Here is a 17,981-nt window from a genome sequence, read left to right on the forward strand (position 1 = left end):
TATTATAAAACATACAAAAATGAATTTCATATTTAAGCTAGCAAAATGTAAACATCAACAACGATAGTACTTTTTCTCATGAAATATTTGTCTAAGTACGTTATAATTAATTTTTCTATAAAATTCAAAATTATGAAGAAAAGAAAATAAAGCAAAGAAATAATTTATGTTAAATGAAAGTCGTTGCGGATATTTATAATAATATATGAAAGCAGTTATATTTTTGTAGTATAAGTAACATGAGTTAAAAGAAACGTTATATTTTGTTTGTTGCTATGGTAATCTTGAATTGATAACAAACGCATGGCCAATGGCGGAGTTCAAAATTCTTGTGTTTACTGTCATGCTGTCAAGTTTCAATGCAAACCCGAAAAAACATTTTTTATTGATCAAACTTTTATAGTAACCATCCGATAAATGTTGGAACACACAGAGGTTTCTAGAATACTTTGTAGAAATGTTTAAAAACACTTTTCAGTCCGGCTTTTTGTCAATTCTTTACAGTATAGGTAGCAAACCTTTGCAAATTTGGGACAAAAAAGTTCGAAATGGGCACATAAAACGAATAACGGACAACGATATACAGAGCTTAGTATTAGAAATAGTTGGGACCAATGTCAGCACTACGTATATTACTTGTCCTGCCGATCCAAAGAAAACTCTTGGCATCAAACTGCCTTTTTTGGTTATGATTATCAAAAACCTCAAGAAATATTTTACATTTGAGGTTCAGGTAAGCTCCATGTATTTATTTTAATAGTTACAATCAGATAATCCAAGAAAAAACCTGTCATTAAACATTACAATTATTACTTTAATGATTACTTTAAAATTAAGGATTTAAGAATTGTTTTTATATGTTATGATAAACCACATTCAAAAAAATCATATTTCAGGTTTTAGATGACAAAAATGTGCGCAGGAGATTCCGAGCAAGTAATTACCAATCAACAACTCGTGTGAAGCCATTCATTTGTACCATGCCTATGCGTTTAGATGAGGGCTGGAATCAAATACAATTTAATCTGGCTGATTTTACAAGGAGAGCATATGGTACCAACTATGTTGAGACTCTTAGAGTCCAAATTCATGCCAACTGTCGTATAAGAAGGGTCTACTTCTCAGATAGATTATATTCAGAGGACGAATTACCAGCAGAATTTAAACTCTTCCTTCCTATTCAGAATAAGGCAAAAACAGCAATTGCTACATGAAAAATCAAACTGATGTTACCTTAGTAAATTTATTTTATAAGTAAAATTTATTTAGTTTTTGTTTTATGAAGCTTCATATCATAATATTTATGTATTTTGTGATCTCTCACAGAAATAAACATGCACACATTTTATAATTCATTGTTTAATTTAAAGTGTTACAAACATTCTTTTCATTTTTAACAAAATACCACCTCAAACTCACTCACCATCAGACAAATGAATCAATAGTGTTTTTCCCTAATTTGAAATTATGAAGAATAAATGGCAAAATTTAGGATCTTTTAAAATCATATAAATAACATACACTATCTATCTATATATACCTAGCCGTTTTCGGCTACAGTGACTTTATTTTTACAGTCACAACATACACTAAAATATATTAATATTAATACACAAGCAATAATAATAGAAAGACTTAATTAAATTAGTATGGACAAAATACAATTTTAATTGTTTTACATTAAGGAAGCAATGGCAGTTTAGAATTGACTCCATTATGTTGGCAAAAAGGAAGTGATGACTACAGGCCCATAATAGGATAGCCCAGTGATTATAACGTGTGCACCTTAACCAATGGTTGGGGGTTCAAATTATAAAGTACATATAATTTATCCTGTGCTCGGCGTTGAAGGAAAACATCACTAAGAAACCAGCATGTGTCTAATTTTATAGAAATTCTGATTTTGATTCTTGCGTTCTGTACAAGGCTTATTCTCTTTTATATCTAAAATTACTAAAATGACATAATGACATGAAAAGTTAGTACATATTTAATTCAAATGTAAATAACTGTATGATTATTTTTGCCTCTAGTGCTTACATAAAATAATTCATTTTATTTAGATTTATTGTCGTCGTATATAGACTAAGGGCTAGATGGCCTAATTTTTTGAAAAAATCATTAAATACTTACGTTTTGTTTGTTTAATTAGCGCAAAATCTTATTATCATAGTACGATAACCGCGACTTTCCTTAACTTAGCAAAAAAAATTCGGGCTGGGGGGGATTTGAACCGTCAAAACACCCTCCCCCTGCCTACGGCCATGAAGAAGACGTTACTAGTTTTTATTTGTTGTGATAAATCCATTAATCAATCATATTTGCCAACCTTATTCAAAACTGTATAAGTCTTGATCAATACCATATTTCCGGTCCAAACAACAGATGCAACTCAGAGACACAATAATTAAATAATAAATATGAGTCATGTGATTCATAGAACAGGGCAAAACATTAAATAAAAAGCTTCTAGTTTATCTTTTAGTATATTCATAGATGGGTGGAAGTAGTTGAGAGCAAGGTGGGGGCATTGGTGGCCAGTTTGGACATAGTCGAGATGGCCCAGTGGTTATATATAACATGTGCATCTAAACCGATGATTGCGGGTTCAAACCCAGGCAAGCACCGCTGATTCATGTGCTTAATTTGTCTTTATAATTCATCTCGTGCTCAGCGGTGAAGGAAAACATCGTGAGGAAACCTGCATGTGACAAATTTCATAGAAATTCTGCCACATGTGTATTCCACCAACCCGCATTGGAACAGCGTGGTGGAATATGTTCCAAACCTTCTCCTCGAAGGGAGAGGAGGCCTTTATCCCAGCAGTGGGAATTTACAGGCTGTTGTTGTTGTTGTTGGACATAGTGCAGGCCTTCGATCGCATATGGCACAAGCGCTTCTTTCGAAGCTGCCTTTCTATGGGCTGCCGTAGGAAATTATGCAATTGGATCACCAACTTTTGGCAGATCGGGGCATTAAAGTCGTAATCTATGGTGCATGCTTTTATGTAAAAATCGTCCACTGGTGTTCCACAAGGTTGTGTCTGAAATCGAGTCTTCATTGAACAAATCCATATACAATTGCTTTATTGCATCAACAAATTTGATGGAATGAGATGGATGGAAGTAGATCGGCTCCCTGCCTTCACCGGCTCACTTAGTAGCTACAGACCGTCCGTTTAAATTCAGTTCACTTCAACCCCAAAAAGACACAACTTTGTGCGTTAAACGCTAAAAAGTTGCCATTTATCATATCTCCACGATTTCAGAACATTCCGATAGCCGCCAAATACTTGGCATGGATGTTTCGACCCAAATTGGCATCAAAAAAGCTCGGTGTGCTCAGCAATGAAAGACTAAGAGTAGACAAGGCGCAAATTCGACCCCACATGGAATACTGCTCTCACCTCTGGGCGGGTGCTCCCCAGTACCAGCTCCTTCCATTTGACCGAATTATCGACGATCAAGCCCTGCTTGATCCTTTGGCAAAGCCAAAGTAGAGGTATTGGATCACTCTACATCTTTATCGTTGAATGTTCCGAGAAACTGTTCGAATTAATCCCGGCTGCTGAATTTCACCTTCGGACATTTCGCCAAAATTCAAATTTCACCCGAACCACCTTGATGTCCGAATATCCACAACTGTGCTAATTTTAAGACATTTTCTACCTCGCACAACCACTCTGTGAAACCAGCTTTCATCGGCGATTTTTCCCAAACAATACGACCTTAAAGGCCGGCAATGCACCTACAAGCCCCCCAGTTCTGCAGATGTCCATGGGCGGTGGTACTCACTTTCCTTCAGGTGAGCTTCCGGCTCATTTGTCCCTATAACATAAAAAGTCGTCTTTAATTTTAATATATCTATGCTTATTTAAAAATGAACTTGTTACTGTTTATTCTGGTGCTTGAAAGTAAGTAAGGTTCATAATACTTAATTTATTGCACTTAAAAAAATTGGAAAATATAAACTAATTTTAAAACAAATGAAAAAAGAAATTTCTTAATCGCTTAAATACAGTCTTTAAATAATGATTGACAATAATTTAAAATAAGTGCTTCAATTGATAAGTTTCAATTTATAAATATGACATTACATAGTGATGATTCCTTGTAGTATTATTATTCTGTGGTGATAACGATAAGTGCCAACTTTATGTTATCAACTGTCAAAAAGTCTGAGTTTGGATAATTGGTTAGAATGCAGAAATGTCTCTTAAAATATCTGATTTATTAAGTTTATTTATAGTATATTTAGTCACAATCATATCGACATGTTATGCCAATGATATATTAGGATGTGGTGGTTTTGTGAAAAGCCATGCGAGCTTGGATTTTTCCAAAATAGAGATCGGCTTGTAAGTTAACCTTAAAATCTTAATTTAATCTATCACGAATTTGGGTCATATTTTTGTAACTGAATGTAAGAGTAGAACTTTAAGAGAAATTATCTTAAAAATAAATGTTATCGTTAAAAGATAGTTTCATATTGCGCCGCTGATAAAAATATTATTAAATTTTAGGTACACGAAGGAAGGTAGCCTTAAAGAGAAAACTGAATGCGCCCCTACTAATGGATATTATTTCTTGCCATTATATGAAAAGGGCGAGTATGTACTAAAGGTGCACCCACCCGCTGGGTGGAGTTTTGAGCCATCACAAGTAGAACTCCATATAGACGGTGAAACAGACCAATGTTCTACTGGTCAGGATATAAATTTCTCATTTAATGGTTTCGGTATAACAGGAAGAGTGATCACCGCAGGACAGAAGCAAGGGCCAAGCGGCATTGATATCCAACTTGTAAATGAGAAAGGAGATGTTAGGAACACTGTCACAACCATTAGTGGTGATTTCCATTTCACACCCGTTATACCTGGAAAATATGTCGTAAAAGCAACACATCCTAAGTAAGTTATGCTATATTTACTTATGCTATAAATACTATGTTAACTAAATGTACTGAGTATGTTACTCATTGTCCAATTTTCATTATGTCTAGCCAGTACATAAAATTCACACTAAATACAACCAATATAAATAAATGTACCATACATTAGTATAATAAGAAAGTTCTGAACACAGCATACAGATCTGACTTTGAAATTTGATCTCTTTCTATATAATCTATATAATACATAAGTAAATTACCTGTTGTTGCATATTTACAACAACTTATGCAGGTATATTAATATTGTTAAAAAAAGTAAGTATTTTTATTTATTTAAATGCATGGAAAAATCTCACCACATAACTCACTTGTTTAAGTATTCATATTGTTATAGCAGATTTTTTCAGTAAAGTAATTTTTATTGCAGATGGAAAATTGAGCCTTCTCAGACTGTAGTGCAAGTGAAGGAAGGGAATACAGCTCTGACTGTTGGCTCTTTGATTGTAAAAGGTTATGATGTCTCAGGATCTGTCACATCTTTCGGCAGCTCTATCAGTGGAATCCATGTTCTACTATATTCAAAAAATGTAATCTTTTTATGTTATCATTGCAACGTTAAAAATTAAAGTTTATTCTTTTACACTTTGTCTGAAATGTTATTGTATTTTTATAGGAAAATCAAAAATTCCGAGTGGAAGGTTGTAAGACTGCCCTATTGCAAGGAGTACCAGATGCTCCGATTTGTTACTCAGTAACAGATGCAGCTGGAGAATTCCAATTTGGTCTGGTGCCGGCCGGGGAGTACAAGTTGCTGGCTATGTCCAACTCACCTGGTCAACCTCTTGTCACATACAATATCAAGCCTGATGTGGTGCCCTTTGCTGTGCTTCATGACAGTTTATACATCAAGAATGCTTTTGAAGTTAGTAAATATAATATAATACAACAACAACAACAGCCTGTAAATTCCCACTGCTGGGCTAAAGGCCTCCTCTCCCTTTGAGGAGAAGGTTTGGAACATATTCCACCATGCTGTTCCAATGCGGGTTGGTGGAATGCACATGTGGCAGAATTTTTATGAAATTTGTTACATGCAGGTTTCCTCACGATGTTTTCCTTCACCGCTGAGCACGAGATGAATTATAAAGACAAATTAAGCACGCCAGCCCATGAATCAGCGGTGCTTGCCTGGGTTTGAACCCGAAATCATCGGTTAAGATGCACGCGTTCTAACCATTGGGCCATTTCAACCAATTTATTAAAGTATCATATCTCTATTGTATAAAATAATACTAAATTTATTCAAAAATCAATAAATAAAAATGCATTTTTTCAAACGTTTGTCAGGTGACACAAAACGCTCCTGATTGGCCGGGCTTATTATGAAGTCACTTTCTTGTAAACCTTGCTTTTCTACCACCACAGATTAAAATACAGCAAAGTGACGTCACCGACCCCATTGCAGCGCCATATTGTCCAAGTAGCGTTTTCGCGCGTTATTTAAATATGGAATTTTTAATATGATATTTTTCGGCACATATGTACTAGATTTATAAAAATCAACTTTTACTGGGTTTCTCTTCTAAATAGTATAAAATGGATTTAAAAAACCAGTCAAATAGCCTATTGGCACATTATAATTAATTTATTGTAATATCATATTCCATATTTGATACTTTTAAAACAAAAGATTTAAGATATTATGTAAAACAAATGAACATCTTTCGACGATCTCCGTGGTCGAGTTGTGTGTAGACCGGTTTTCATGGGTATGCCACTCCGAGGTCCCGGGTTCGATTCCCGGCCGAGTCGATGTAGAAAATTCATTAGTTTTCTATGTTGTCTTGGGTCTGGGTGTTTGTGGTACCGTCGTTACTTCTGATTTCCATAACACAAGTGCTTTAGCTACTTACATTGGGATCAGAATAATGTATGTGATGTTGTCCCATAAAAAATACTTTATCTTTAGGTGACGGCATTCAGCGTGCGCGGGCGGGCGCTGCGCGGCGCGGAGGGCGCGGGCGTGGCGGGCGCGCGCGTGCTGCGCGGCGGGCGCGCCGTGGCCACCTGCGACGCGGACGGCAGGTTCACTCTCACCGGACTCAAGCCCGCCACCTACACTCTCACCTTCCAGCATGGTGGGTTGCATCATTTTTATTTAGCTAATCATGCTCAAACTCAAATTCCTTTATTCAATATAGAAGCATTATACTTACTTATTGATTGTCAAATAAACACTACCACCGGTTCGGAAAATGGAACACCCTGACCTGAGACGAACAGCGAAAGAAACTCAGCGGTTCTTTTTTTTTAATTGTTTCAAGCAACTGAAAAGTTAGAACGCGTGCATCTTAACCGATGATTGCGGGTTCAAACCCAGGCAAGCACCGCTGATTCATGTGCTTAATTTGTCTTTATAATTCATCTCGTGCTCAGCGGTGAAGGAAAATATCGTGAGGAAACCTGCATGTGACAAATTTCATAGAAATTCTGCCACATGTGTATTCCACCAACCCGCATTGGAACAGCGTGGTGGAATATGTTCCAAACCTTCTCCTCAAAGGGATAGGAGGTCTTTAGCCCAGCCCTGGGAATTTACAGGCTGTTGTTGTTGTTGTAGAGGAGTGCGAGTGGGACGATGTGCATCTGGTGGTGACGAGCAGCGGGCCGAGCGCTCCGTTGGAGGCGGTGGCGGCGCGCTGGCGCGTGTGCGGACAGCTCACGCCGCCCGAGCCGCGCACGCTGCAGCTGCGGCCAGACCTGCGCGTGCAGGCTGGCGACGATGGTAACGTTACACATCTCATTTACATATTTTCTTCATGTTCACTTGGGAGTCATATATTTTTTTTTTAACTCCACGATAGAATGTTTATTCAGACATGTTGAACAGAATCCAAAAAAATATTTATAATTAACTATTTCCTCTTCTTAAGTTTCCTCTTGGCATGGCAAAATTACTTGTGCCCAATGTACTAATTACGAGATATCATTGTCAACTGTCTTAACAATTTTGGATAAAGTAATTTTTTGTTTTCCTGTAAGCCTATGAGGATTTCTCTACATAGCAATTAAATATATTATGAATGTGGGTTTAATCACGGAAGCGATATTACATTTTGTGAATATCATGTTTTCAGGAAAATGGTGTGCATTTGTACCTTCCGGCGAGTACACGGTGAAAGTCGAAGTGACCGAGCAGGAGCAGAGGGAAGGCCTACAGTGAGTCAATCTTCCATACTGTTATGTTTCCTAATCGACGACATAAATATTCTGGTCAAAACGACGGGCCTCAAATTGACAACGACTCAAATGTCGATCCGAATCGAAACGGCCGTGTTGCAGGTTCTTCCCCGAGTGGCAGACGGTGCGCGTGCGCGGCGCGGCCGTGGGCGGCGTGGCCTTCGGGCAGGTGCGCGCGCGCGTGCGCGGCCGCGTCGAGTGCGGCGCGCACTGCGCCGGCCTGGCCGTCACGCTGCGCCCGCTCAAGCCCGACGGCGGCTACGCGGGCCCGCCCCGCGTTGCGCCCGTTGTCGGTGAGTGACCGCCTCTGTTGGTGTCGAAAGTTTCTTTTTGATAAAATCAAATTAGTCTGAACTTTTAATTAAATCTAATAATGTATCGGTCGCTATGACACCCCGCAGACGGCGAGTACAGCTTCGAGGAGGTCGTGCCGGGCGGCGTGGAGCTGTCGGTGGAGGAGGCGCAGCTGTGCTGGGAGCAGGCGGCGCACAACGCGGCCGTCACGCAGCGCCTGCACACGGCGCCGCCCTTCCGCCTGCGCGGGCTGGCGCTGCTCGTGTCGGCGTCGCACGCGCTGCGGCTGCACTACGAGAGCGCGGACGGCGCCGAGCGCGGCGAGCTCGCCGTGCCGGCGGGCGACAGCCGCCAGTGCCTGCCGCCGGCGCCGCGCTACACGCTGAGCGCGCGCGGCTGCCACCGCGTGCAGCCCGCCAGCGCCGCCGTGCAGCTGGGCGGCGCCGACGTGCCGCGGGTGCGCTTCGTGGCCACGGCGCACGCGGCCATCATCGACATAGTCTCCCCGGAGCCGGCGACCGACGTGGTCCTCCAGATCGTTCGGGACGGCCGACCGCCCGAGGAGGTGCCCCTTCAGCCCGTCCAGCGGGATGGAGGGTATGTGTACGAGCACACCATGTATTTGGAGGAGGTGAGTGAAAATGATTACATTGATACAACATTCGTTTTCATATCAGCTATGTTATATTTTTTAGTTGTATTAAAACACATAAAATATATTAAGAAAATGAGGCCACTCCTAGGCCCAGCAATTATTTAATTTTTTTTAAATGGTTGATAATTTTGCTCGTTCGTCACTGGGCTTCCAAAAGAATCCACTAACCCAATCCACAAATAAGCATCCCCCCTAACGCGTCGGGTCGCGTGCAGGGCGCGGCTGCGGAGGTGCGCGCGCGCTCGGCGGCGCTGCTGTTCAGCCCGCGCACTGCGCGCGTGTCGGGCGGCGCGGACTGCGCGCGCGTGCTGTCGCTGCGCGCGGCGCGCGCGCGCGTGCTGGCCGGCCGCCTGCAGCCCTCCGTGTCCGGCGTGCTCGTCACGCTCGAGGGCGGTGCGTGCTAACACTCATATTTATTGTTTCCTTGTTACAATAGCTGGTATAAGCTGGTCATTTAATCAGCGTGTATGCTGTCTTGAGATCCTGAAGCGTATATTATATTCAGTAATAAATCATTACATTTTTCAGGTGATGTGAAACTGACTCAGACGACGGAGGCCGATGGCAAGTACAGTTTCGGTCCGCTGGACGCCGACGTTCAGTACACGGTGCGGGCCGAGAAGGAGTCCTACGCCTTCGACGAGCCCGACGAGAACGGAGTCATCGTCGCGCACAAGCTCGCGGAGATCGCCGTGCTGCTGCGGGACCGGGCGGACCACGCGCCGCTCGAGGTGAGCCCGCGAAAATAAATGACAGTGAAATGTAAATAAGTAATAATCAAAGTCAGTGTGCGAGTAATTGTTATATTGCTTGGACGCGTTTCATTGTTTTTATTATATTGTGAGTATCGCTTATCAGTTCTCGGAATTGTTTGCTAACGGCCGGTTCTAGTGGACTGGACCGGTTAGTGATATTTAGACCTTATCGCAATGAGTGTGGATCCAATCTTGAGTGAAGTGGGAAAAGTATGCGAGGAAGAAATAACAGTACCGTCACCAATTATTGAATACGGCGAAAAAAGGCTAGCTAAAAGAAGCAGGGAAGATGAAGGGGATGAGGAATGGGTTGAAATCAGAAATAGAAAAGCAAGGCGAAGGGAAGTGAGAGGTATTATAGATATTTGCATTACTTCAAAAAATATTTTACCCAAACAATTTGCTTTAGCCAAAATATTCAGGGATCAGGGAATTACCGACATAAGCCGCGTTAAGTATATAAACCCATATAAAATAATCGTGGAGGTAACTAACGTGTGCAGTATGGAGAAATTAACTTCATGCGAATACCTTCTCGGTTTGGGATGGAGATTTCAACAACCGATGGAAGTTGCACTTTCCTATGGCGTTATCAAACATATAGAGCTGAATTTGTCGGAAGAAGAATTGCTAGATGCGATCACTAGCGTATATGAGGTAGCTAGTTTGAAAAGACTTAAGCGCCGGGCTGAAGTAGAGGGAGGTTGGACAGACAGTGAAGCAGTCAGGCTTGGATTTAAAGGGCCGTCTTTGCCTGCCTACTTACACATTTATAGCATGCAAGTGAAAGTTGAGCCCTATATGTTTCCAGTGACGCAATGCTCTAGATGTTGGCGGTACGGGCATACTATTAAGATGTGTCCTACGAAAACAGTATTTTGTCCAAAGTGTGGTGGGAAACATGATAACTGCCCAGCGACAGTGTACAAGTGCATTAACTGCTCTAAAGACCACATGGCGTTAGATCGTAGCTGCCCGGAATATCGTAGGGAAAAAAAGATACGGGAAATAATGGCCGAGTTTAATGTCTCATACCGAAAGGCTATTACAATGTATGTTCCGCCGCAACTTAATGCAAAGGAGGCTACGCTCCCAGCGAACCATAATTATTCTGATTCTCGTGTCCCAACGCCGGCACCTACAAATCATCAATCCCCGGCGAAATCTACCACAGAAGCCCTGACATATGCACAAGTTGCATCAACTCATGTGAGGAAGACAGAAATTACTAATAAAGTAAAGAAAAATAGAAAGACAAGTGACGCTAAAAAGAAGAACAAAGAAAAAGAAAAAAAACAAGAACTGGAAGCAAACAGCGATGAAGAAAATATGATGGTTACAGACTCCGAGGAAAGTGTGTCTTATTATTCGAAAAGGGAAAAGACTAGGCAAAAGGGAAAGAGACCTTCAAGAGATATACCGTTTACTTGTCTAGTCAAAGAATTTATTAATATTTTTTGTAGCAGCAATATTTCAATAAATGATAAAATAGAAAAGTTAGCAAAATTATGTGTCGAGTGGATTATCTCTTGGATATTACAAAACATCTCAAGTTTGCCTTTTTTTCAAGGATTAATATTTAATTATGAACAGTATTAATATTAACATATTGCAATGGAATGCACAAAGCTTAAAACCAAAAATACTTGAGTTGGAACAATTACTGTGTCTGGAAAAAATACATTTTGCTTCACTGTGTGAAACGTGGCTTAGTTCAGTAAATACATTAAAACTTACAAACTATAATATTTACAGGTTGGACCGGGATGACTCTTATGGGGGTGGTCGCTATAGTGGCTCATAAATCCTTTAAAACGGAGCCTCTGTCAATTCAAAGTGGAAATACAGCCATTGAGGTTATTTCTGTTAGGGTATTGAACTGTGAAAGACTAGAAAACATAATTTCAGTGTACTGCCCCCCGAGTGCTTGTACAACAAACGCAGATTGGGATTTTATATTTTCAATTTCTCATAGGAGGACTATAATACTCGGGGACTTCAATGGACACCACCCAAACTGGTCCAATAAAACTGACGTTAGAGGAATGCAAATATTTGACGCACTAATGGACCATGATTTTGTTACGCTTAATGATGGTAGACATACGCGCATAAAACTTGCAAATGGTGTATTACAAAATTCGAGTCCTGACATATCTATAGTTTCGTCGGATATTGCATTGGAGTTCTCCTGGAATGTTACCAATGAATGTCTAGGCAGCGACCACCTCATCATAAAATTATCAACATCTTCTAACTATAACCCTATATTTAACAAAAAACGTAACTACAAATTAGCAGATTGGGAAAAATATAGGAAATCGATAGAAAATGACCTAATACAAATAAGTTTGCCAGTTGAACCCCAAAAAGCTTACGATGCTTTTGTTAACATAATTAATAAAGCAGCAAATTTATGCATTCCATATACTAAGGTATGTGTCAACCCTAGTCCTAAATTTGTCTCAAAAACCTACTGGAAACCGGAACTTTCTAAAGCCGTAGCGGAAAGGAGACTGGCATTATCAGAGTTTCGGAAAAACTCAATACCTATTAAATTAGAAGAACTGAAAGCCAAAATATCGGACGTTCAAAGGCTCATTAGAAAAGCAAAGAATAAGGAATGGTGGGACTTTTGCTCTTCAGTAAATGAGGAAACTTCTGTTAATCAAATGTGGATGCGAATGAGATGGATAAAAGGACACAAATTTGCTAAGCGAATGGTAGGCAAAACTGTAGCCGAAACGATGTTAAATAACCTCACACCCGATTTTGTCACTCCATGCCACCCTTGCTGTACATCTCGAAACTTAAAATTAGAATCCATCATTTCGACACATGAATTAGAAAAATGTTTAAAATCTAAGGACACTGCACCAGGATTAGACGATGTCTCATATTCAATGATTTTTAATTTACCTACTATAGGAAAGACTACGTTACTAAAAATTTATAATATGTTCCTCAATAGTAATATAGTTCCTAATCAATGGCGATACATTCGCATACTTCTCATTCCTAAGCCTGGCCGGGACTGTAACCAAGTATCATCTCTTAGGCCAATATCCCTGATGTCATGTATATGCAAAATTTTTCATGCTATCTTAAAGAATAGAATCGAATGGTATCTTGAAAAAAATCATATATTTTCCGAACAAACAAAAGGGTTTAGAAAAACCCGCTCTTGCTTAGATAATCTAACAGACTTCGTATCTAGTGTACAGATTGGATTTAGTAAAAATCTAATGACAGTGGGGTGTTTTATAGACGTAGAAAATGCTTATAACAATGTTGATGTTACATATCTTATTTTTAAATTAGATCAATTAGGTGTAGGCAGTATGCTTTGTAATTATTTGTGGGAATTTTTACATAAACGATTTCTGATTATTGAAGGCCAAGACTTTAAAATTGTAAGATGTACGGGAGTAGGCCTTGCACAGGGAGATCCTATATCTCCATTACTATTTAATGTTGCAACAATTGATATGTGTGAAACGATTAATTCGATGGATTATATTAATTTTTCGCAATATGCCGATGACTTTGTAATATTTACTTCTTCTGATAATTTAGTTGACATTCAAAGCCGATTACAAACTGCTTTTGATTGTATAGCCAAAAAATTCCATGATATTAATTTAGAAATTTCATCAACAAAAAGCAAAATATGTATTTTTTCAAGAGGGCACAAATTGCACAATATTACTATTACTCTAAATGATGTAGTTCTAGATGTCGTAGATAATGTTAAGTACCTGGGGATGTGGTTGGATCGCGGTCTTAGATGGACTAAGCATATTAAGTAGATTGTGTCTAGGGTGTCTAAGTTTTTAAATATATTTAAGGTGTTAACAGGATCAGGTTGGGGAGTCCATCCAAAACATATTCGTAAGCTGTATATAACGTTACTTAGAAGTAGATTAGATTATGGTTCATTTTTGTATGACAACTGTTGTAAAACCAATTTATCGAAATTGGACAAAATTCAAAATCAAGCAATGCGAAACATTGGAGGGTTTATAAGGACCACTCCCATTCATGTGATGGAGAGTGAACTTTGTTTACCTCCTTTGTATTTAAGAAGATTATATTTGGCAGGAAAATTTTGGCTTAAAAACAGATCAGTCTATAATAATACTTCTTTTAGATTAATTAATCAATTAACAGATCTAACACATAACAGATTCTGGACTAACAAGAAAAAACCTCTACTTACACAAATTTCCGAGATGTACAAATCTCAACCATGCAACTCTTTCTCAAGTTTAGGCATGTTTTCATTAGATCAATGGGTAACTAGTATTGATATGTCAAGCATTCTAAAAACAAATATCGAAGGATTTACCGGTTCTAAGCGAGAGTATCATCTAATTAGTTTGCGAAATACTTGTATAAAATTCTTAAATTCGAATTACTCCAACTGTCAAAAAATATTTACTGATGGTTCGAAAGACAAATATGGAATTGGAGCAGCATTTTTGGATTTCAATTTGAACATTTATTCTAAATTCCAAATTAAAGTAGAGGTATCTATAATGGAAGCTGAGCTTGTGGCTATTTTAGAGGCTTTGGGCTATATTGAGTGTACAAGCTACAGTAAAGTAGTTATCCTGTCAGACTCCAAAAGCGCGCTTCAACACCTAGCTCGGTGTACCTCGATTTGTCGAGGGTTACCTGTAGCTTACGCGATTCTAAAGCTTCTATCTAAGTTACAATCAGACGACAAAGTAATTTTCTTGCAATGGATACCATCTCACGTAGGCATAGAAGGGAATGAACAAGTAGATGTACTAGCCAAAGAAGCTATATCTGACGGTGATGAAGTCCTCTTTACACCTTCATTTGAAAGTTACTTGCCAAATCTAAAAGTGCATTGCTATGATTTATGGAAAGAGTACTTTGACGAAAGAGCTAAGGAGAAAGGTATTTGGTACCGTACGATCCAGCCTCATCCATGCAGATATCCTTGGATTGAGAATAGTAATATGAATTTTAATGAAACGAAATTAATTCTGCGGCTTCGGTCTGGGCACATCCCATGCAATAAGTTTGCATTTCTGATGCGGAAATCAACTTCTCCGAACTGTTCAACGTGTAATGTACCTGATGATCTTTTGCACGTATTGATGGAATGTGCTCAGAACGAATCTCTTAGAACTAGACTTAATTTAGATATAAAGTCTGTTGGACAATGCAATGTCATTCTGTCAGATCCGACGTCAAATCTCGCAAAAATGTTGTCCAAATTAAGTATTAGATCTGTGATTAATTAAGGTAGTTTTAAGTTTAATATATTATATTTTGTAACCTCCTATGAATTCTCAACCAGGGCGGCATGTTCGCTTATGCGAAAAAGCCCTTTTTTTAGAATAAAAAAAAAAAAAAAAATAATCAAAGTGTTGTGTTGTGTGTGGTAGTGCTTTGTGCGAGCCCGTCTGGGTAGGTACCACCCACTCATCAGTTATTCTACCGCCAAATAACAGTAGTCAGTATTGTTGTGTTCCGGTTTGAAGGGCGAGTGAGCCAGTGTAACTACAGGCACAAGGGACATAACATCTTAGTTCCCAAGGTTAGTGGCGCAGTGACGATGTAAGGAATAGTTAATATTTCTCACAGCGTCATTGTCTATGGGTGATGGTGACCACTTACCATCAGGTGGCCCATATGCTCGTCCGCCAACCTATACCATAAAAAAAAAACTAACAAGCGTGCGTGCGTGCGTGCGTGCGGCAGGGCGCGCTGGTGTCGGTGTCGGGCGGCGCGTTCCGGCGCAACGTGGCGTCGGGCGCGGAGGGCGCGCTGCGCTTCGCGGCGCTGTCGCCGGCGCAGTACTACGTGAAGCCGCACATGAAGGAGTACCGCTTCGAGCCGCCGCACGCCATCGTGGGCGTGGAGGACGGCCAGGAGCACCGCGTCACGTTCGAGGGCGTGCGCGTGGCGTGGTCGCTGCGCGGCCGCGTCGTGTCGCTGGGCGGCGCGGGCGCGGCGCGCGTGGCGCTGCGGGCGCGCCCCGCCGCCCCCGCGCCGCACTGCGCGCAGCAGGACGCCACCGCCTCCGACACGGGACACTTCCGGTACCACGTGATTATAATCTGTCGTTAGATAATTTAAGTTTCATTAAAGATTGTTTTAATTCAAGAAGAAAAATATTCTTTAAAAGTCGGTATTCCAATAAATAAATTTAATTAATTTTAGAATTCGAGGTCTATTGCCGGGTTGCGTGTACGTGGTGGAGCTGAAGGAGTCGGTGGAGCCGGAACTGGCCGGCATGGTGCTCGCGAGGCAGCCGCCTCCGTTTGAAGTAAGAGTGCTTTATGCTTGACACGGGATTGGCTGTGGAACTTTTACTTTATAACATTAAAATAATGAAGATGCCTATGGAGTGTCTTTTTAAAAATGGCAAAAAAAAGTGACTGTATTTATTATTTTGTCTTATTAAAGTATTTGGAAAACGTTACTTTATATTCAATAAAATAAATCTTAATATATTTCAGGTCAAAGAAAAGGATATAGAAGACGTCCGACTTATCGTTGTCCAACCCAATCACTTAACGGATGCGAACGTCTTAATTCGGACTCCGAACGTAGACCACTACAAGACCCTCAGACTGACCCTCGCCCTGGAGTCGGCCCCACACAATCCGATATACTCGACGAAGCTCGACCCGATAGGCTACAACCAGTTCAACAACCCCGGGCTGATGTACACGATGCCGAGGTTGCCGGCGGACAACAAGACTTACGTCGTCCAGATTGAGTCGACACTGTCGAAGGTCAGCCATTCGTACGAGGAGCCGGCGTTCTACTTCAATTCAGACGGGAAGTTCAGATCTTTCGATATCGACTTTGAGCCAAAGGTAATTCTTACTCTTATTTTAATTTAGATTTATCTCCAACACTTTATGCCAATCGGTATGGTGATATACTAACGCGGTGGCAGGCAGGTCGTAAGTCTCAAATTATTTTCCTAGTAGCAAGAAAAAAATATAGAATAAAGATTTAATGAGAATAGACTCGGCGTCGTCTATGGTTTAGTTTACATCTCTAATTTTCGCGATGAAGTCATAAAAGAGCCAGTAATATGAAGTTACTAGATTACGTTTACTCATATTTTAATTTTATTTTTTAACAACGAAGCCTTTAAGTCTTTCGCCATTAGAAAAATAAAGACTAGCTAGTTGCCCCGGGAGTATAAATAGCAAGCGTCGTAACGCGGCTCTGGTTACCCTATCCGATCCGTAGGCGTCCTAAGCACGTCCGACACGATCCCGTCGACAGACTCACTGCCGACAACACTACCCAGATAGGTACAGACAACACACACCGACCCCGCCGGCGGGGTCGAGGTCCCTATTTACCGACATGTCGGCGCCTAGGCGTAAGACGTTGAATGCACACGTCATTCCTCCCTGGAGTCGACGACGGCGTCCTAAGCCGAGGTCCGGCCTCATAGGAGGCACCCTTAGGATGCGCGTATTCTGAGCCCCTCAGTGGGCTCCCATCACTAGGCCTGAGCATATAGCTCGCCTACCCCACCCGGTGACGCTGTAGAGGCCAATAGGGCCAACAGCAATACACATATCGAAAAAAAAAAAAAAAGCGGCTCTGGTTGCAGCTGCGCTCGTCGGAGCAGGAGCTGCGGCACAGCCCGCTGGCGCTGCTGGCGCTGCTGTCGCTGGGCGCGCTGTACTCGCAGCGCGCGCGCCTGGCCGCGCTGCGCCCGCCCGCCGCCGCGCGCCCGCGCCGCGCGCCGCGCGACCGCTCCTAGCCGCCCGATACCGGCCTCGTTGCATTTTGTTCCATTTGTAACCTCTAATATCCAACTACAATAGGCTTTTTGACTGGTTTTTAAAATCCATTTTATATTATTTAGTAGAGGTTAAGAAACCCAGTAAAAGTTGTTTTTTTTATTTCTAGTACATATTTGCCGAAAAATAACATATTAAAAATTCCATATTTAAAAAACGCGCGAAAACGCTACATGGACAATATGGCGCTGCAAAGGGTTCGGTGACGTCACTTTGCTGTATTTTAATCTGTGGTGGTAGAAAAGCAAGGTTTACAAGAAAGTGACTTCATCATAAGCCCGGCCAATCAGGAGCGTTTTGTGTCACGTGACAAACGTTTGAAAAAATGCATTTTTA

The 17,981-nt window shown here is 40.9% G+C and overlaps 2 protein-coding genes across 2 annotated transcripts; both read left to right on the forward strand.

Annotated features, from left to right (window-relative positions):
- Positions 1-284: 284 nt before the first annotated feature.
- Positions 285-1,351, forward strand: LOC124529798 (cilia- and flagella-associated protein 20). Its single transcript, XM_047103716.1, has 2 exons — positions 285-733; positions 897-1,351. Exons 1-2 carry the CDS (start codon positions 458-460, stop codon positions 1,212-1,214), a joined length of 594 nt encoding a protein of 197 aa, XP_046959672.1. The 5' UTR covers positions 285-457; the 3' UTR covers positions 1,215-1,351.
- Positions 1,352-4,142: 2,791 nt separating this feature from the next.
- On the forward strand, positions 4,143-17,799 carry LOC124529620 (nodal modulator 1). Its single transcript, XM_047103432.1, has 15 exons — positions 4,143-4,357; positions 4,523-4,909; positions 5,318-5,477; positions 5,564-5,812; positions 6,860-7,028; positions 7,511-7,675; positions 8,028-8,109; positions 8,233-8,423; positions 8,532-9,055; positions 9,295-9,472; positions 9,608-9,810; positions 15,571-15,911; positions 16,033-16,138; positions 16,332-16,694; positions 17,453-17,799. Exons 1-15 carry the CDS (start codon positions 4,209-4,211, stop codon positions 17,603-17,605), a joined length of 3,420 nt encoding a protein of 1,139 aa, XP_046959388.1. The 5' UTR covers positions 4,143-4,208; the 3' UTR covers positions 17,606-17,799.
- Positions 17,800-17,981: the final 182 nt, after the last annotated feature.

The sequence above is a fragment of the Vanessa cardui genome, chromosome 1 (genome assembly GCF_905220365.1).
Source record: "Vanessa cardui chromosome 1, ilVanCard2.1, whole genome shotgun sequence".
Classification (NCBI taxonomy): domain Eukaryota; kingdom Metazoa; phylum Arthropoda; class Insecta; order Lepidoptera; family Nymphalidae; genus Vanessa; species Vanessa cardui.